We start from the raw sequence: 21,861 nt of genomic DNA on the forward strand, positions 1-21,861 counted from the left end.
TCATCTCCTAGCATGCCCTTCGATGATCAGTACATTCTGGGAGTTGTAGTTTTGCAACAGCTGGAGGTTTGCCTCCCCATGTGAATGTACAGGGTACATTCACACGGTTCGGGTTTACAGTGAGTTTCCTGCTTCAGGTTTGAGCTGCGGCAAATTTTTCGCTGCAGCGGGAACTCACTGTAACCCCCACCAGTGTGAATGTCCCCTCAAAACGCTACACTACTCTAACAAATAATAAAGGGTAAAACACTACATATACAACCCACTGACTGTCCAGGCATGCTGGGAGTTTAGACACAGCTGGAGGCACCCTGTTTTGGAATCACTGACGTAGAATACCCCTATGTCCACCCCTATGCAATCCCTAATTTAGTCCTCAAATGTGCATGGCGCTCTCTCACTTCGGAGCCCTGTCGTATTTCAAGGAAACAGTTTAGGGCCATATATGGGGTATTCCCGTACTCTGGAGACATTGCACTACAAATTTCTCCTTATGAAAAGGAAAAGTTGGGGGCTACACCAGCCTGTTAGTGTAAAAAAAATTACACTAACATGCTGGTGTTGCCCCATAATTTTTATTTTCACAAGCGGTAAAAGGAAAAAAGACCCCCAAAATTTGTAACGCAATTTCTTCTGAGTACAGAAATACCCCATATGTGGGCGTAAAATGCTCTGCGGGTGCACAACAAGGCTCAGGAGTGAGAGCGCACCATGTACATTTGAGGCCTAAATTGGTGATTTGCACAGGGGTGGCTGATTTTACAGCGGTTCTGACAAATGCAAAAAAATAAATACCCACATGTGACCCCATTTTGGAAACTACACCCCTCACGGAACATAACAAGGGGTATAGTGAGCCTTAACACCCCACAGGTGTTTGAAGAATTTTCTTTAAAGCTGGATGGAAAAATGAAAAAAATTAAATAAATCACTAAAATGCTGGTGTTACCCAAAATTTTTCATTTTCTCAAGGGAAAATAGTAAAGCAGCCCCCCAAAATTTATAACCCAATTTCTTCTGAGTAAGAACCCCATATGTGGATGTAAAGTGCTCTGTGGGCACACTACAATGCTCAGAAAAGAAGGAGCAACATTGGGCTTTTGAAGAGAAAATATGTCCGGAATTGAAGGCTACGTGTGTTTACAAAGCCCCGTAGTGCCAGAACAATGGACGCCCCCCCACATGTGACCCCATTTTGGAAACTACACCCGTCACAGAATGTAATAAGGGGTACAGTGAGCATTTACGCCCCACAGGTATCTGACATTTTTGGAACAGTGGTCCGTGAAAATTAAAAATTTAATTTTTCATTTGCACAGCCCACTGTTCCAAAGATCTGTCAAACGCCAGTGGGTTCTAAATACTCACTGCACCCCTCATTAAAATCTGTGAGGGGTGTAGTTTCCAAAATGGGGTCACATGTTGGGGACACTGTTCTGGCACCACGGGGGGGGGGGGGGGCTTTGTAAACGCACTTGGCCCCTGACTTCCATTCCAAGCAAATTCTGTCTCCAAAAGCTCAATGGCGCTCCTATTCTTCTGAGCATTGTAGTGCACCAGCAGAGCACTTGACGTCCACACATGGGGTATTACCATACTCAGAAGAAATGGGGTTACAAATTTTGGGGGTAATTTTGTCCTATTACCCTTTGTAAAAATGTAAAATTTGGGGAAAAATCTGCAGTTTAGTGAAAAAAAAAAAAGAAATTTCCTTCATTTACACATCCAAGTTTAACAAAAAGTCGTTGAACACCTGTGGGGTGTTAAGGCTCACTGGACCCCTTGTTATGTGTTTTTTTTTTTTTTTTTTTTTTTTGCAGTTCTGGCACCATAGGGGCTTCCTAAATGCAAATTTTGTGGGGCTTTTTCTCTTATTACCCCTTGTAAAAATTCAAAAATTGGGTCTACAAGAACATGCGAGTGTAAAAAATGAAGATTTTGAATTTTCTCCTTCACTTTGCTGCTATTCCTGTGAAACACCTAAAGGGTTAACACACGTACTGAATGACATTTTGAATACTTTGAGGGGTGCAGTTTCTATAATGGGGTAATTTATGGGGTATTTCTAATATGAAGGCCCTTCAAATTTACTTCAAAACTGAACTGGTCCCTGAAATATTCCGATTTAGAAAATTTAGTGAAAAAGTGGAAAATTGCTGCTGAACTTTGAAGCCCTCTGATGTCTTCCAAAAGTAAAAACATGTCAACTTTATGATGCAAACATAAAGTAGACATATTGTATATGTGAATCAATATATAATTTGTTTGGAATGTACAAGCAGAGAGCTTCAAAGTTAGAAAACTGCTACATTTTCTATTTTTTTTCATCAAATTTTGAAATTTTTTCACCAAGAAATGATGCAAGTATCGACAAAAATGTACCCTTAACTTAAAGTAGAATATGTCACGAAAAAACAGTCTCGGAATCAGAATGAAAAGTAAAAGCATTCCAGAGTTATTAATGCTTAAAGTGTTAGTGGTCAGATGTGCAAAAAAATGCTCTGGTCCTTAAGCTGAAAATGGGCTTGATCCTTAAGGGGTTAATGTACTGTAGCTCCCCAGTATCAGCAGCACTTATGCAGACCCAGACCATGACACTCCTACCATCATGTTTAACTGTAGACAAGACACACTTATCTTTGTTCTCCTCACCTGGTTGCCACCACACACACTTGACACCATCTGAACCAAATAGTTTATCTTGGTCCTCGGACCACAAGATGCAGGCCAATTTGATGCAGTGTATGGCAACACTCATTTGTCTATTTACCAAAGACCAACTCTGGATATGACGCTGAGTATGTTCACTCAACTACTTTGGTCGACCATGGCGAGGCATGTTCTAAGTGGAACCTGTCCTGTCAAACCGCTGTATGGTCTTCTTGCCAACCGTTGTCAGGGTCTTGGCAATCTTCTCATAGCCTTGCCAATCTTTATATAAATCCTCAGAGTTCTTTGCCATGAGGTGCCATGTTAAACTTCCATTGACCAATATAAGAGCGTGTGAGAGCGATAACACCAAATTTAGGACACCTGCTCATCATCACAGCTGGAGGCATACTATGGGTCGGGGGTCACTGGCGGATCCGCAACGTAAAATACGCTACGTGTGACCCTACCCTTATTCAGGATGTGCACCCACTACTTTACATTGTAGAAGAGTGTCATTTCTTCAGTGTTGTCACATGAAAAGATAGAATAAACTATTTACAAAAATATCAGGGGTGGACACATTGATGTAAGATACTTTATCTATATGATCAGGAGTCGGCTATGAATGAGCAGCCCCCTGTGTGATCAGATAACACACACCTCATAGACAGTCCTGATAATGCCATGTAAACCCTAGAGGCATAAACCACAGAGACGCTGCGGCTTTGCATCTGAATCAGCGTCTCCTGTCTGGGACGATTCCTCACAGATAAGGGCCTCTCATGAGGCCAGGTGTCAAGACCAGATCACCACCTACAATAAGTTTTACAGTGATATGCATATGTATGTCAGTATCAAAGCTAGAAGTAGGATGTAGATATTGCTGAGAATGCTGCTTGTGATCAACATTAGATCTGACAACACTTCACCTGACAGAATCTCTGTGAAACTGTTTCTCCAAATATCAATATAGAGATAGAACACAGACTCTTCACACTTGTGCCATCCTTTTCACTGACCAGTGTTCAAGAACAGGAAGCTTCAGATAGTTTAATGGAGATCCACACCTATAATGTGAAAATACCATACGATGAACTTACCCCTGTAAGTATAATTGTAATTCTGCATTTAACAACATTTTACTTTTTATCTATTCATATAGCTTCAACGTATTCCACACTATTGTACAAATAATAATTCATAATAGCTCCATCATATTCCACAGTGCTGTACAAATAATAATTTAGGATGTTTTTTGAAGCATGGAAAGAAGCCAGAGTACCAGAAATAAAAAAAATAAAAAAACACAGGGAGAACTAAGGGCCCATGCACATTATGGAAATTCCTCTCTGAATTCCTCCACTTGCAATAGCCTATTGTTTTTCACGGGTTTCTGCTGCTCTGTGTTGGAAGTTCCATAGTGGAATTTACAAAGTGGATCCGGATTCAGCCGAAAGTATAAACATGTTTATTCTTTTAGTGGAATCTGCCCGGTTGATGTGTAGTCAATGGATTGGCTGGGTCTGCGCGGACATTAGTCACCAATTACGGATTCTGCAAGCAAAATTCTGCTTGGAATTTCTGTAATGTACATGGACATAACAAAATCCATTCTGATTGCCCTTAAGCAGACCCCAGACCTGTAAGGTAACACTAACCACAGAGCCACCATGCTGCCATCTCATATTTTGGCATCATAATTTAGGGTAGGATCACACATAATGGGTTTGCTGCTAAAAGAAAATCTAGAAAATGTACATCGCTTAAAAGCTGTAAAAAAAATTGAGCAAAGATTTTAGATCTGCAATATGCTGATTTTCCTCACTGACTTCAATAGAGAAGTAAAAATTTGCAATAAATCTGTAGTTTTGCAGTGTTTGATGAGGAATTTTCATAATTAAAAAAAAAATATAATTAGTATAGTCCGTCCTGAAATCAGAAGTTGAAAATCCGCAAGAATTCTACTCCAAAATCAGCACAATGTAGTTTTTGAGATTTTTGCTGTGGACATCGGTGTGGAAATTCTGAAAATGTTTCTCTACCAAAAATCTGCAGTATTTACTCTACATGTGGCCGTACCCTAGGAGCTAGTTCACACTGTGGAAATTCAGGTGAAATCTGCAAGGGATTTCTGCAACTGGTTACACGGCGTAATTTTCATATGTAAATTTCTGAGGCGGATCCAAATTCCGCTGGATTGTGTACATTTTGTCTTTGACTTGCTGTGTTAGGCTAGGTTCACACTGCAGAATATTCAAGCATAATTCTGCTTAGACATTACGCTCAGAAATTCCGGTGCAGTATTGCTGTCAATGGGATTCTGCTGCACAGTCCACACTACAGATTTTCAGCGGTGGAGTCTCTGCTGAAATTCCGCCACCAAAAGAATGATCTCGGTCATTCTTTAGGCTTAATCCTCGAATAATACATTGCCACTGTGGAACAGCAAGCTCCGCGTGATCCAAGCACCGACTGATTTTTCTGCGTGGAAATTCCTCAGTGTGGACCTAGCCTAAGGGTACGTTCTAACGTAACTAATCTGTTGCGAGCTACTGGAAGCTAATATTCTGCTTGCAGAATTCCCTCTGCAGAATTTGGAAGGGATTATGTTGCTTCCCATTGAAGTCAAGGCTATGTTCACACGGCACTGTCTGCATGGAAATCTCTGTGCGGACATTGAGGGACATGTATCAATAATGGTGTAGCAATGTGTGATTTTATGTATTTTTTTTTGCGACAAATAGTGCGTTTTTGCGCCAGATTTATCATTTGTCTCAAACCACTTGTTAAATTTGGCGCAATTGATGCGCCTATAAAATGCCAGGCAACAGCCAGAATTCCAGGCAACATTTTCTGGCTGTGTTGTAGCAGCCGAAACTTGTTAGTTCTCCACTTGGATTTTGCTCTGCTTCACAAAGGTAAATCTAACACAGGTAGTTCCTTCTTCTAACTTAAAATTCTGTTCCTAGGCTTGATAAATGTTTTACTTTAGCCATGGCTAAATGTTGCTTTTTCAACTAGCTAGCTTCACACACTTAAATCTAACCCAGTCAGTTCCTTTTTCCAACTTAAAAATCTGTTCCTAGGGTTGATAAATGTTTGACTGGGATAAATGTTTCTTTTTACCTTAGCTAAACATCATTTTTTGGGGTATTTTGCTTTCTGGTCCTTTTTAAACAAGCTTTTTTTTTTTTTTTCTTTTTTTTTTTTTTCTTTACATGGGTTAAGGTTTTTGTTTTGTTTGTGAACTTGAAAACAGCCACGTACTAAGACATTGGTAAGCCACTTTGTTTGGCCTGTGTTCTACCCTGTAATGTTGTTTAGCTACTTTCTGTGTCACTTTTTTCTTGGTGCAAGTTTGCCACCTAACGGGCACGATTGCGCCCAAAAATGCACCAAAAACAAAAGTCGCAAATGATGAATTTCATACCAAGGCATGATTTTAACTGAAATCATGACTAACAAAGTGAAATCAGTGATTTTGTTCTAAACCATTTGGCGCAAAAAATGACAAAGGAAAAATTGTGACAAATGTCAGACAAAAAAACAGGGTAAAAAGCTTCATTCATACCCCCCCATTGTCCCTAACAAAGGAGCGCCAGCATGTTATGAAACGGAAATTTTGCCATGTGAACATTGCCTAAGGCCAGGTTCACGCTACAAAATCTGCGAGTGCGGCCAGCTCAGATTGAATCAGTTGGTGCTAGGACCCCTACGGTCATTGCCGTCTTGATAGATGCCAATTTCTGCGGCGTGGATTCTGCCAGAACATCCAGCAGGTTCAGTTTTCTGGTGGAATTTTTTTATGGAATTCCGGTTTGAAATTTTGTGGCGTGAACCCCGCCTAACTCGGCTGAGTTCACATGTAATGGTTTTGTACCATGTGTTTTACCACGACTGGCTGTGGTTTTGCGATGAAAATTATTAGGAACTTGGTTTTCACAGATGAAACAATGTACAGCCAGAATAAAGTGAAAAGTGCAAATTTGCTGTGTGCAATATATATTTAAAACCATCGCTAGATATGTGAAACCAACTTTCAGGTGTTATTTGGCTATGAATCAAGTGTGAATTAGGATTTGCAACACCCTTCACATACCAAAATGAAAATAAATGGCTGACATGTCACAAGTGAGTTGGAGTTGCAGATGACTTACATCAATTAGGTCACTTGTGATTTGCAATCTGGGGCCATAATTCCAGTAATTTTTTTTCACATCACAGTTTATGCTTGGTTATGAGCCAACCACATTTGCAGGTAACTGCGATCTTTACCATGACACAGTTGCCCTGCAGCCCTGTTCACATTTTTGTACTTATTGGTTTGCATGGCAAGAGACCATATTGTGTAAGGCTGGGTCCACACTACGTTTTGTCCCATACGGGAGCGCATACGGCAGGGGGGAGCTAAAAGCTCGCGCTCCCGTATGTTACCGTATGCGCTCCCGTATGTCATTCATTTCAATGAGCCGACCGGAGTGAAACATTCGGTCCGGTCGGCTCATTTTTGCGCCGTATGCGCTTTTACAACCGGACCTAAAACTGTGGTCAACCACGGTTTTAGGTCCGGTTGTAAAAGCGCATACGGCGCAAAAATGAGCCGACCGGACCGAACGTTTCACTCCGGTCGGCTCATTGAAATGAATGACATACGGGAGCGCATACGGTAACATACGGGAGCGCGAGCTTTTAGCTCCCCCCTGCCGTATGCGCTCCCGTATGGGACAAAACGTAGTGTGGACCCAGCCTAAGACTCTTTACCTGGTCTTGAAGGTCTAATCAACTAGACGTAAATATGTTAGGTCCCACGTCAGACCACGCTTAAGCGTAATTCCACCCAGCATTCGAATATGTCAAAAGAACAGAAAAAGTATAAGTGTTCAGGGTAGTGCATAAAAATTAACTTTTATTTGGGTCATTTAAAAGTCACCCAAAAAAAACGTGTTTGATTCCAACACCAGGAATCCAACACGCAGGGAGCTGGCTCCATCCAGCTCTGTTCACTCCGGTGTGTGAACTGTCGGCGTCTGTTCACACACCGGAGTGAACAGAGCTGGATGGAGCCAGCTCCCTGCGCCACAGCAGGTTGTCGCGCCCGCCCCGCAAACCAGGGATCCGTGGACCAACGGATAGAGTCCTGGCTTATAACACAGGGACAGAGTCTTGTTATTTATATATACCTGCTGCTTTTCCCTATAGGATTTATAGGGATATGAGAATATTGTTATTGCAGATATATGACCTGTTGCCTACGCCAAGGACCTCTTTAATACTTCCTTTGATTTGATATACCGATTGTATATACATAATACCTGTCAATCTGACTTCTTTGTACATATTATATGCCTCCCTGAGGACGCCATATAAATTTATGGCAGAAACGCGTCGGTGGTATAATATAATAGTGGTATGATATGCTGCTAACTTTGGTAACCTATAGTTACTAAGTAGCTGTGGCACAGTTTGAGCGTCTCCTCCGATCCTGGAAGGTTACTGCTCCTGATGGTCTACATCTATTCTATTTTTTAATGGTGTTGGAATCAAACACGGTTTTTTTGGGTGACTTTTAAATGACCCAAATAAAAGTTAATTTTTATGCACTACCCTGAACACTTATACTTTTTCTGTTCTTTTGACATACTGGTCTTGAAGGTCCCATGATTTCTACATTGTAGAGCTGCATGTGAAGTCCATTCTGCTATGATATCTCCTCTAATGAAATGAGATGTGTAGACACATGGGAGATTTATCAAAACCTGTTCAGAGGAAAAGTTGTCCATAGCAACCAATCAGCTCGCTTTTATTTTTAACAAGGCCTCTGAAAAATGAAAACGGCAATTGGATTGGTCGCTATGGGCAGCTCAGCAACTTTTCCTTTGCACAGGTTTTAATAAATCTCCCCCATGGACAATCTTGCAATCCTACTGTCCCTCAGCATCTCCTATGGAAAGTGATCAGGCAGCATACAAACGGCACCATAATAGTTTGCCACTCATCTTTAGGTGTACATTAACATGAGATATCTGTTTAATGGTTGATAAGGTAACCATTGTTCGCTAACATTTATCTGTTGCTGGTGTAATACGAGAGAGAATGGGAGATCCCAATGGCAGATGAGAGGAGGTCGGGATCTCTCCGTTTTCTATCTACTCCTGAGATCTGTGTTTGCAGTACTTTTCTCCTCCTATAATACTGTATTTAGCATGATAAGAATCTGTCCTTGTCTGGAGGCCGGAGAGGGAAGGGATATTGGGACATCAGCATCTACAATGAGACCCTTAAGTGGCCTAACTCCACTGCAGATGATGACCAGAGTCTTAAAAGAACATAACAAGTCTGTTTAGCTGTTCATTTGGTTTTATCCATACATTTGAAAACTCGGTTGCAAACTGTATTGCTGTAATCACCCAGCTTTTCAAGACAGACCTAGTTATGAAGAGGTGCAGAAGTGTTGGATAACATTGTGTTCCCCTGTTACATTACCACATCGCTGGACTGCTGAAGTTTTTTACACAAATGACTGAAATTGCAGTAAAAATTAAGCATTTCTTACAGCGACCTGATTAATCATTACAAATAGCTGTAAGGCTGGAACTCCACTGAGGTTTTTGCCCTGCGATTTTTGTGGCATAAAAACTCCAGATAAACTGCCACAGTTTTTCCCTGTGTTTTGGCGTTTTTTCTGGAGTTTTTACCTTTGTGCGGAATTTGCCGTTTTTGGCCCCTTTTTTTTTCTTTGTTTTTTTCTTTTTTTTTTACAAAAAATAAATAAATTTAAAAATGTATTTAATTAAATGTTTATTTTTTATAACAAAATGTTAAATATTTTTTATAAAGTGTGTGTTCATTTAACTTATATTTTTCTCTTCTTTTTTTCAAATTTTTTTATGTAGTACTACTACTCCCAGCATGGAACAAGACTGTTCCATGATGGGAGTAGTAGTACCTTTACTATAGACCTATCGCCCCGGGTGTCATTCTGACACCCGATGCGATCGTCCATAATATAGCAGTGATGTGGCTCAATACAGCGCTCACATCTCTGCTCTATTCACATCACTGGCCATTCATTTCCCACCCAGAGCTGTGATTGGCCGGATGGTTTCAACCAATCACAGCTCTGAGGGAAAAATCAATGAATGAGTGGCCGGCCCAGAGTACAGTGCAGAGCAGGGATGCGAGCGATGTATACAGCCGCTCTGCATCTCTGCTATAGACAGGACGATCACAGCGGGTGTCAGTAGTGACACCCCCTGTGATGTGTCCTTTAGTAGGCACTACTACTCCCAACATGGCGTACACTCTGCTCCATGCTGGGAGCTGTAGTACCTGCATTAATAGACAGATCGCAGCAAGTGTAACTTCTGACACCTGCTTGGATCTGTCTATTAATGCAGGTACTACAGCTCCCAGCATGGGGCAGAGTGTGCTCCATGTTGGGAGTAGTATTACCTGCAGTTATGGAAAGATCACTGAGGGTATCACTCCTGACACCCGCTGTGATGCTCCTGTATAATGTATAGATGCAGCGGCCGGCGCTCTCCTATGGTCCCCTGCACTGCCGTATATATACACATTCTGATTTCTCAGAGAGCTGTGATTGACTGGAACCATCTGGCCAATCACAGCTCTCTGCGGGAAATAGGAATATGTGTATATATACGGCAGTGCAGGGCACCATAGAAGAGCAGCCGCTGCATCTATACATTATACAAGAGGATCACAAGGGACCCCGGTAACTACTACTCCCATCATGGAACAGTGTGTTCCATGCTGGGAGTAGTAGTAGTACTACCTAAAAAATGTTTTAATAAAAGTGAAAAATGCGCACACGCTACATTTTTATTATTGTCTGCTACATTTTTAGCGCTTTACCCGCTCACATAAATTGATCCCTGTTTAAAAATTAATAAACATTTTGTTATAAAAAAGATACATTTCGTTAGGTACAATTCTTTCCATCACTACTGTATCTTTTTTATTATTTTTTTTTATGGTACCCTATGAAATTTTAATAAAAAAGGTATCTCCATATTTTTTGGGGGGATCGCTAAAGTCCAAAAAAGAATAAAAACCGCCTGCAAAAACGCAAAATTTAAAACCAACATGGCGTTTTTCTTGGCGTTTTTGCTCTCTCATAGACTTCTTTGGGAGGAAAACGCCACGATTTCAGGGCAAAAACGCCAAACTAGGTTTTGTCGGGCGTTTTGAAAATCCAGCCTCTGAGCCTGAAATTGCTGAAAAACGCCAAGTGAATCTGGCATGTTGCAGTTTACCATTGACTTGCAGCTAACATCTGGACGCAGCGTTTTTTCACTGAAAATTTGCGTTTTCTACGGCGTTTTTGCAAAAAAAAAACCTCAGTGGAGTTCCAGCCTAAAAATGTGTAATTTTTTTCATCGAATAGCGGCAAAAACACAGGTTGACAAACAATATAGGGTTGTTGTTACCTTCTCAGACTTGAATGACACCTTTTCCCATTTGTACAGCAACATGTTTCCCTGCTCCTGTCCTGCTCCATAAGGCTGGGTCCAGACATGGCGCATTTGCTACATGCAGTATACTGGAAATGTTTTAATCTGCAGCAGGTACATTCTTGTGAAGAAATGCAGCAAATGTTCCCTGTGGATTTTACATATTATTAATGCATCCATAGCATTCCAACTTCCCATGTTTTTTTTGTTTTTTTTAAGTGTTTAGGAGGGAGACCTGCTGAAAATTCTGCTGCAATCCCCTTGTGGTTTTTTTCTGTGTACGGACAGATTTGCAGAAGAAAACTGTACTATGAATGCACCTACTATTTCACTACATCAGTCCAGGGGAATATAAGGGGAGATTTATCATTGTGTGATGTGTGCAGTCATTCCTCTTGTCACGTCCCCACTGCCGGTGGGGCTGGGATTCGCATTGCGGGCTGCGCCCACATGCGAATCCACACCCGTCACTCACCTCCCTGGTCTTTCTGTTCCCGCAGCCTCCTAGTGTGCGCTCGCTGGAGCTCTTACATTCAAAGGGCCAGTACTCATTTAATTTAGTGTATTCACCTGTTCTCTTGTTATAAGTAATTGCTCCTACCTTGTATCCCTGTCGGATTTTTTTTTTTTTTTGCCTTTGTGCCCTAGAGAGTGCATACTATGTGATCCTGATCCACCTGGCCTGACCTACTGCTACCTTGACCTCATCTTGCCAGTTTCCTTTTGTGACATGCCACATAACAGCAACCTGTGTGGACGAGTCGTGCCAGGGGTAACGATCTGGGTGCTGCCTGCTACAGTAAGACCATCCCACTTTGCAGTGGGCTCTGGGGAAAACCAGCAGCACCTTAGACTCCGCTCCCTGGCATGGCTCACGTCATCATCCACACAGGCCCAGAGGACCCACCACCTGCCGTGACCTGTTACAATTCCTCCTGCCATTTTGTTTTCCTGTGTTTTCTTGTGCCAAACTTATCAATAAGGCACACAGACTTTGATACATTTTGCACAAATAAAAAAATAAAAAAAAATTACTGCAGAACTTGCTGTAGGCTGGCAAGGCAGATTTGGTAATAATTTTCATTTTGGCCATTTGTGCATTATTGCCTTTTTAAAAAAGACTGCAAAGTCTAGAATAAAGCACTGCATTTCAGTCACTTTTGCCAAAGGTGTCTATTTGAAAAAGGCAATTTTTTTACCCTGCAAAGACTCACTGCACAAAATAAATGTTCCAAATTACAGCCAAAGTGGCAGGAATGCGCAGATAAATTTCCCCCATAGTGATTTGCAGTCAGTCCTGTGGACCGCAGTTTTCTCTGTGTAGGCAGCCCATGTAAGGCTAGGTTTCCACACAGATTTTTTTTCTGGCGTTTTTTGGGGAAAACTCCCACTACAGTTTTCGAGCCAAAGTCAGAAGTGGATCCAGTAGGAAGAAGTAGAAGTCCTTCCTTTATATTTCCCATTCCTTTTGAATAGGGTTTGGCTTTGGCTCAAAAACTGCAGTGGTAGTATTCCAAAAATTGCCAGAAAAAAATCCTGTGTGGAAATCTAGCCATAGGCTAGTTTCACACGAGCATAAGGCAAGGTTTACACTGCAATAGTGTGCTTTTAGTTGTATTCGTTACCATCCCACTGGGCTTTTGAGTCCACTTAAAAAAGCGCATACATCCCGAACAGATTCAGTAGCTGACACTGTTCAGGCCATTGAAATCAATGGGGTCCGCTTACAGTATACTTTGGCATCCTGTTTTCAGCAGGATGCCAACAGATACAGCTAAGGCTACATTCACAATTCCATTGCGCCCTGTCAAGAACGGCCGTCAAACTGTCTTTTGAGTTTGACGGCCGTCATTTTGTCGGGGCGCAAAGGGCAACAGCGGGTCAAGATGGACCCCATTATAGTCAAGGGGATCCGTCAGGTGCCGCTTTTTTCAGCGGGAGAACAAGACGACGCAAGCCATATTTTTTCACCCGCTATTTTCCCTGGCCGAGAGGAGCCTAAGGGGAGCACTAAGGGTACATTCACACGTGCATATTTTGCTGCAGGTTTTCTGCTGCTGATTTTCCTATCCATTGAAGGCAATAGGTAGGAAAATCAGCAGCAACAAAACTTACCCTGACACAATGTGAACCAAGCATTAGAGTGAGGCCACAGAAACAGATGGCCGCTCACGTGGTCTAATTAGGCTGGGTTCACATCACGTTTTAGGCAATACGGACTAAAACGTAGGATATGGGGCAAATATGAGCTGACCGGAGTCAGCGTTTCACTCTGGTCGGCTCACTGAAATACATTACATACGGGGGCACCCGGTTTTAGCTCCCCCCAGACGTATGCGGTCCCTTATTGCCTAAAATGTGATGTGAACCCAGCCTTAGCGTGTTACTGCATGTCTAGATACAGTTGCCACTCAGAAAAAATGCAGCAGAATAGGTTTCAGAAATTTAAACCTTCAGATTTCTGCTGTGCATTTCACTTTCCATACTGTTCATTCTGATGATGTTTTACCCATATAACACACTTTCCATGTGTAAAATGTACTGATATCCATGCCTATATATATATATATATATATATATATATATATATATATATATATATATATTTTTTTTTTTTTTTTTTTTCCCCACACATATTTTGCCACATAATATGCACCAGCCAACATAACCATAGGGCATCTTACCACAGAGTATCTTTACAAGTATTGCAATGCATAGTGCACATCATAATTTTGCACATTATACACATGCCAGTGTTTTCAGTAGGAATATGTGCCATAGTTCACACAGAATTTTTAATGCTGCAGATTTATATATGGAAGGGTCACACGGGCCGTATTTTGCTGCATATTTTCCAAACCAAGGTAAAGTCCATAGAAATAAGTTGTGTGGCAGAACTACCAGCTTTCATTGTATATTTTTGGGAAACTATGCTGTGTGGACATACTCTCATTGTTTGTTACCCAGATTTACCTTTACAAAACTAATCAAGAGGTGATCTTGGGGACCTATACCTGTTTTTTTGGATCAGGTCTTTATAATTTCACCCAGAATGCATCTTAGTGGGCAGTTTGGGGTGATGAACGAAATCACTGCTCCTCAGCCTTCAGCGCGTCAGGACAACAGGTTAGGGGAGCTTCAGGTTAGGGACAACCACTATATGGAGTGTGCAAGTATTGTAGGTTTTGTAGGTATTGTATTGTGCTAGGTTGTAGGGCATGCTAGGTGTGATAGTGGGACTAGAATTCTATGGAGTATTACTGCAGGCTGTGTGATGTGCTGGAAATTGTTGTTTTGCAACTGCTGGAGAGCCGCATACTGGGGAGCACCATTCCATGGATACAGTTATGATTGCAAGTTGTAGGACATGCTGGAAGTTGGTGGAGAGCTGCAGGTTGGAGATCATAACTTTATACAGTGTTATTATTACTGCATGCTGTTGGAAGCTTCTTGTTCGCACAGCACTGTCAGCCGACGCTGATCCTGATTGCTCCTGACTTGCTTGATGTTGACCTCATATTCTTTTAGCAGATGAAAGCTTTGGTAATTGCCTCCCCCTTTTCCCAATAACAGGCAGCAGAAGACACACAGACAAGCCTTAATCTGTTTACTTTACATTACCCAGCAGGACTTGGCCCACCCTTCTAGTATAATAGTCCCTTCCAAACATCTTTAGAAGAATCAACCTGATGGGACCGAGCAGCAGTGCACTAAACTTATTTCTCTTCTGTTTTTTTTCTTCCGCTGCTCCATTCCCTCCTCCAGACTCTGCTCCTCCCATCACATTCAGCCTCCTGCTGGCTCCGTCTGCAGCCTTCACAAGCCACCGCTTAGACTTTGCTAGGAAAAGAGTGAAGACACATCAAAACCCTCTAGGAAGAGGAAACCTCAGGAGCCATCCACCTTCTTCTTTGCTGTCCTCACCCACACTCCAGCCATGAGCGGCTTCAGCTGATGTGCAGAAATCCCTCCAGAGATTCCCAGGACATCTATAGATGCACTGGTGTATTTAATGCTCTCGTATTTATGAACTCCCCTTTGGATACAGTGCAGGTGCTATAAGCTGTTGCCTACAGATCCAGGGGAAATGAATGTCTACTTAGTGAACAAAACAAGTTCCATGCTCCTCTGTGGCTACTTTTTCTTACGGTCTATCTTGGCCGACTTCACTTTGGACAATGAAGTCCACTCCAGCTTTATCCAAAGGAGGTTACGGAGCCAGGAGCGCCGGGAGATGCAGAGAGAAATCTTGTCCATTTTGGGTCTGCCGCATAGACCTCGTCCACATTTGTATGGCAAACAGAACTCTGCCCCGATGTTCATGCTGGATCTGTACAATGCCATGACAGTTGAAGAAGAGGAGGCTGAAGGGTTCTCGTATCCATACAAGCCCATCTTCACCACACAGGGTCCACCACTTGCTAGTCAACAGGACAGTAACTTCCTCAACGACGCAGACATGGTCATGAGTTTTGTCAACTTAGGTGAGTAGTGAAGGGGTCCCTGTCATCATTGGCTTCTCCTGTTGGGGGTTTGGGAGTCCACTAAACATGGTTCGGCCTGAGGTGAAGGCATTTAAGATGCTTGTTATGGGGGCATATCACGGTTATTCTTAAACTCTGGTACTTGTGACCCTCCCCATCCCAGGTATTGTATACCTTGCTTTCGCATATCATTTCAGCACATTGGTTGTTAAAGGTACAGACACTACAAGACATCTGTAATGAAAACCGTGTCTATCTAGAGCAGTCGGTAAGAACCAAGATCTGAACCAGTTACAACAGAACATTTCCATTTGTCAGAACAAGTTGTCTTGTGCAAGGTTATAGATTATCAGGACTGTACCCAAATGATGGGAGTCAAGCGAATCTAAGGGGGTGAAAACTTTTGATCATGGGAGAATCTAAAAATCCATATATAGATATTGTCCTGGACAGATGTGAAGTAAGGACCCAGGTGCTGTGAAGTGTTAACCATCCAGCCTATGTGCTGTACAGAGCTGAGGCTGTTGGGCCATAAAAGGTTGACCAGAACATAAAAAGCAAGATCGCAACCTTGTACAAAGGCTGTGTTCTTATGCTGCAGTTGCATTGCATTTTTTAATGCGTTTTTTTTTTTTTTTTTTTGAATGCCTAAAATATTAATAGACTTTGGGAAGTAGCCAAAACCAGTCTGTCCAAAAGATACAAAAAGGTGCAAATCTTTCCATTGAAGTTTTTTCCTGTCTGTTTCACTCCTGGTTTTGGCTAAAGTACAGACCAAAGCACTTTTTATGAAAACAGCCTGAATCTGGGCCATTGAATGAATAATTAGAATAATGTAAAACCATTACCCAATAATCAAAACACACACAATGCATTTATTACATTTTGATTGTTAGCTATTAAAACTGTATGTGTTTTGTGCAAATGGCTACGGTTTGAATTGGTGAAACATATTTTTTAATGTTTCACCTGTTAAAATTGTTGTGTTTAAAACTACATAGTGAATCATAGTAAAAACTTGTGTTTTTTTTTTTTAAACAAATAGAGACAGCTATAGGTTGGGGCAGTGTTTCCCAACCAGTGTGCCTCCAGCTGTTGCAAAACTACCACTCTCAGCATGCCCGGACAGCCTTCGGCTGCCCATGCATGCTGGGAGTTGTAGTTTTTCAACAGCTGGAGGCACACTGGTTGTGAAACGCCGGGTTGGGGAACCCTGTTTTAGGATTTTCTCAATGCAGTATCTGATGTCATTTAAAAAAGAAACACAATTCAGCTGCACCTCTAGGCTCTGTGTTAACACGTTGCAACTAACTAGCGGTACCTCAACTAACTACTGCGCGTGTTTTAATTAGTTGTGCAACATGTTAACCCAGCCTTAGAACTCCTCCTAAAGGTTATTCAGAATTAGATTGTTAGCTCTTCCGCATCATCTGCCGCCTCTCCCATGATTCTCACTGCTTGGGGGGGGGTTGACTATGAGTGGAATCTTGTCTGGAGCATGCTGCCAAGGTATAAACTTTTCAGGTGCATGTGTCTTCTCGAAAAAAGGCACCGTCCCAGCAGCTTCTTGGGATTGTACATGATCAGACAGGTTTTCGGCTTTCTCTTTGAAGTAGCAATTACTGTACAGGATGAGAGAGGGGAGCAGGAAGCTCCGAGTTCAAAGAACAGCCCTCAGTGATTCACTCTACAACACTAAGCGCAAATGGACACACAGACCCATTAGGCAACATAATAACATCCTTCAAGCTGCCTGCCAGACCCCTTCCCTACTGGAGAAGCGCCTGGGCTCCGCTCTTAAAGATGCAATGAGCATGAAGTGAGAATGCCAAGAACCAATAAAGCTATGCGTACATATATTGTATATGCCAAAAAAGAGCAGTGTACCTTCCCACGTGTTTGTGTTATGCTCAAGTTGCCTCTAATGCAATGCATATATTGTACATGTTTTTGAAATTCTTCTTGGTTGCAGCTTGTAATAACAATTATATGAAATTTTCCAGGTAGGGCAATGGGAATATTCAAATCAGACCTGTAAATTCTTCTAGCAAACTATACTTGTTTTGAGAAACAGAAACAGATACATGTCACATTGTTTATTCAGTAAAATAGTGTCCCCCCAACCAGCAGAACTGTAACTACTACAGCGGAAGGCTGTCAGGATATGTCGGTAGTCCTGTTTGTGCAACAGGCACTTCAATATGGGTTAAATCTCTGTTTTTGGCCAGTTTTAGCCTAGGTCCACATGGTCCCGTTTATTTTTTTTCGAGATCTTATTACATTGTGAAAGTCACGGTTTTGCTGTGTAGTTTTCAGAGGTGAAACATATTGCAAAATCTACTGCACAGTAAAATTGCATGTAAAAAAAAAAAAAACACGTACTGTGAACCCAGTTGTAACTGCATGGGATCGCTTGGTGTTGGTTGATATTGACCTTAAAGGAGTATTACAGAAATTAATTTGTTTTCCAATCAACTGGTGACAGAAAGTTTTACAGATTTGTAAATTATTTGTAAATTTATTAAAAAATTTGGAGTCTTCCTGTACTTATCAGCTGCTGCATACTGTGTAGTCTTTCCAGTCAGACACAGTGCTCTCTGCTGCCACCTCTGTCTGTGTCAGGAACTGTCCAGAGCAGGAGAGGTTTGCTATGGGAATTTGCTTATGCTCCAGACAGTTCCTGACACAGACAGTTGGCAGCAGAGAGCATTGTGGTCAGACCTACACAACTTCCTACAGGACATAAAGCAGCTGATAAGCACTGAAAGGTTTAAGATTTTTAAATAGAAGTAATTTACAAATATGTAAAATTTACTGGCACCAAAACTCCCCCCCCCCCCCCCCCCCCCCCCTCTGGTGTACCCTTTTAAAGGGCCAGTAATCCTAAAATTTGTAGATTAGTATTGTAAATAGAAGCAGCTGATCTATGTCACATGATATAAATGTGATTAGGCGTTCTTAGTGCTGGAGATATGTGACAGAAATCATAGGGACAGGCAGGTTCATCCACTTTTTGTCACTAGCCCCATAAAACTGTGGTCCTCTTTTGGACAGCAAGTTGAAAGAAGTGTCACTGCAGGTTTATGGCTCCTTTACGTGCTGTAAAGTTGTCATTTGAGTTTTATTACTTGAAATGTCCACAAATGACATGTCTCCAATGATGTCACTTGACCACAACCTGTCTCCGCTAATGAGTCACACTTGTGTTTACCTTGTGAGGGGTTAACATGGTGACATCACAGTGATGTGAGTCACAGTGGAATTATTGTATATAGTATCCTTTTTTGTTTTACAGCGTTCATCATTAACCATATTAATAATAATTTTAAAAAAGTTCCTTTTCTTGTTGTTGCTACTTCAGATTTTTTTTATCCATTGGTGCTGATCTCCAGCCTCCGCTCCATGTTGCTCCAACTCCCATTCCTGCTCCTCCTGATCTCTAGGCTCCTTCTCCCATTACTTTTCTACTTGGTTTCCAGGTTCCTGCCCCTAGTGCTGCTCTACTTTGTCCCTTCACTCCCTGTTGCTGCTTCTCTTGATCAGCAGGCTCCTTCCATTTTTGCTGTTCCTTGTGATTTTGAGGCTCTTCCTTTTTATCTTTGCTCTTCCTGATCTCCTGGATCCTCCTCCAATTTGTGCACCAAAATAACCATAGTGGAGAAGAAGAAAATTTGTGAGTTAGATTAGGGAGGGAGTGATTGAGGGGAGGGGATCGGACTGAAGGTCTTCTGTGTGTTTTAGCATGAAGATAAAGGATGAACAAACAGGGTATTTGACCTTTATGTTGTCCTGTGCATTGCCTGTGGTCCATTGCTGAGTAGCTCCTCTAAGACCCTTTGTTTGTTCATCCTTTATCTTCATGCTGCTTATCCAATACTGAACAGGAGCAATCTACCTACTAGTTTTGCCTTTAACCCCTTGTCGTAAATGTACGTCCTGGTGAGGGGGAACTTAACGCACCAGGACGTACATTTACGTCCTAAGCATAACCGCGAGCATCGGAGCGATGCCCGGATCATGCGCGGCAGGTCACGGCTGCTGATCGCAGCCAGGGACCCGCCCGTAATGACGGACACCCGCGATCCTGCGGATGTCCGCCATTAACCCCTCAGATGCCGTGATCAATACAAATAAAAGCATCTGCAGCATCGCGGTCACTAAAATGGATGATCGGATCGCCCGCAGCGCTGCCGTGGCGATCCGATCATCCAGCATGGCAGACGGAGGTCACTCACCTGCCACCACTGCCTTCCCTGCGTCTTCTGCTCTGATCTGCCTTCCCGCAGACCAGAGCAGATGATGACCGATAACCCTGATCAGTGCTATGTCCTAAACATTGCACTGAACAGGATTAACAATCGGGTGATTGCTATAAATAGTCCCCTATGGGGACTATTAAAGTGTAAAAAATAAATAAAATAAAAAATAAAGTAACAAAAATTTGAAAAACCCCCTCCCCCAATAAATACGTCAATTGTCCCATTTTCCCTATTTCACCCCCAAAAAGTGTAAAAAAAATAAAATAAAATTTTTATATACATATTTGGTATCGCTGCATGCATAATGTTAATGATACCGTACGGTGAACGGCGTGAACGTAAAAATAAAAAAAGTCCATAATAGATGCTTTTTTGTAACATTTTATTCCCCCAAAAAATTATAAAAAATGGATTAAAAGTTCTATATAAGCAAATATGGTATCAATAAAAAGTACAGATCATGGTGCAAAAAATGAGCCCTCATACCGCCGCTTATACGGAAAAATGAAAAAGTTATAGGTCTTCAAAATAGGGGGATTTTAAACGTACTAATTTGGTTAAAAAGTTTGCGTTTTTTTTTTTTTTAGCGCAACAGTAATAGAAAAGTATGTTATCATGGGTATCATTTTAATCGTATTGACCCAAAGAATAAAGAACACATGTCATTTTTACCGTAAATTGTACGGCGTGAAAACAAAACCTTCCAAAATTAGCAAAATTGCGGTTTTCTTTTTAATTTCAGCACACAAATAGTATTTTTTGGTTGCGCTATACATTTTATGGTAAAGTGAGTCATGGCATTACAACGGACAACTGGTTGCGCAAAAAACAAGCCCTCATACTAGTCTGTGGATGAAAATATAAAAGAGTTATGATTTTTTGAAGGCGAGGAGGAAAAAGCTAAAACGTAAAAATTAAATTGTCTGCGTCCTTAAGGCCCAAATGGGCTGCGTCCTTAAGGGGTTAAAGGTGTATTCTGGTGTATTCTGTATGTTCCAGAGGAAGTTAATTGTTCTTTTCTGACCACAGTGCTCTCTGCTGACACCTCTGTCCATGTCAGGAACTGTCCAGAGCCGGAGCAAATCCCCATAGCAAACCTATCCTGCTCTGGACAGTTCCTGACACGGACAGAGGTGTCAGCAGAGAGAACTGTGATCAGACTGGAAAGAACCAAACTACTTCCTGTGGAGCATACAGCAGCTGATAAGTATCCCTTTAACCCCTTAAGGACCAGGCCATATAACACCTTAGGACCAGAGCGTTTTTTGCACATCTGACCACTGTCACTTTAAACATTAATAACTCTGGAATGCTTTTAGTTATCATTCTGATTCCGAGAATGTTTTTTGGTGACGTATTCTACTTTAACATAGTGGTAAAATGTTATGGTAACTTGCATCCTTTCTTGGTGAAAAATCCCAAAATTTGATGAAAAATGTGAAAATTTAGCATTTTTCTAACTTTGAAGCTCTCTGCTTGTAAGGAAAATGGATATTCCAAATAAAAAAAATTTTGATTCACATATACAATATGTCTACTTTATGTTTGCATCATAAATTTGACATGTTTACTTTTGGAAGACACCAGAGGGCTTCAAAGTTCAGCAGCAATTTTCCAATTTTCCTCAAAATTTTCAAACTCACAATTTTTCAGGGACCAGTTCAGGTTTGAAGTGGATTTGAAGGGTCTTCATATTAGAAATACCCCACAAATGACCCCATTATAAAAACTACACCCCCAAAGTATTCAAAATGACATTCAGTCAGCGTTTTAACCCTTTAGGTGTTTCACAGGAATAGCAGCAAAGTGAAGGAGAAGATTCACAATCTTCATTTTTTACACTCGCATGTTCTTGTAGACCCAATTTTTGAATTTTTACAAGGGGTAAAAGGAGACAATTTATACTTATATTTGTAGCCCAATTTCTCTCGAGTAAGCACATACCTCATATGTCTATGTAAAGTGTTCGGTGGGCGCAGTAGAGGGCTCAGA

General features: G+C 41.6%; 2 protein-coding genes across 8 annotated transcripts in view; one reads left to right on the forward strand and one right to left on the reverse strand.

Moving 5' to 3' along the window:
• The window catches only part of SPO11 (SPO11 initiator of meiotic double strand breaks), a 274,209-nt gene that overhangs the window by 231,322 nt on the left and 21,026 nt on the right, over window positions 1-21,861 (reverse strand). Inside the window, exon 1 of one of the 4 annotated variants that reach the window (XM_056548966.1) lies at window positions 3,582-3,707. The exons of the other annotated variants lie outside the window; for them this stretch is intronic. The gene's annotated coding sequence lies outside the window, so the exon portion shown is untranslated. Of the gene's footprint in view, window positions 1-3,581; window positions 3,708-21,861 lie in introns of those variants that run through there. 4 annotated transcript variants of the gene reach the window in all.
• The window catches only part of BMP7 (bone morphogenetic protein 7), a 143,576-nt gene that overhangs the window by 37,653 nt on the left and 84,062 nt on the right, over window positions 1-21,861 (forward strand). For 3 of the 4 annotated variants that reach the window (XM_056548958.1, XM_056548956.1, XM_056548959.1), the window contains exons 3-4: window positions 3,626-3,756; window positions 14,892-15,610. In XM_056548958.1, coding sequence (XP_056404933.1) covers window positions 15,214-15,610 — 397 coding nt within the window. In that variant the 5' untranslated portion in view covers window positions 3,626-3,756; window positions 14,892-15,213. The remainder of the gene's footprint in view (window positions 1-3,625; window positions 3,757-14,891; window positions 15,611-21,861) is intronic. The other variant, XM_056548957.1, reaches the window with a different exon arrangement.

Source organism: Hyla sarda, chromosome 12, assembly GCF_029499605.1.
Source record: "Hyla sarda isolate aHylSar1 chromosome 12, aHylSar1.hap1, whole genome shotgun sequence".
NCBI lineage: Eukaryota > Metazoa > Chordata > Amphibia > Anura > Hylidae > Hyla > Hyla sarda.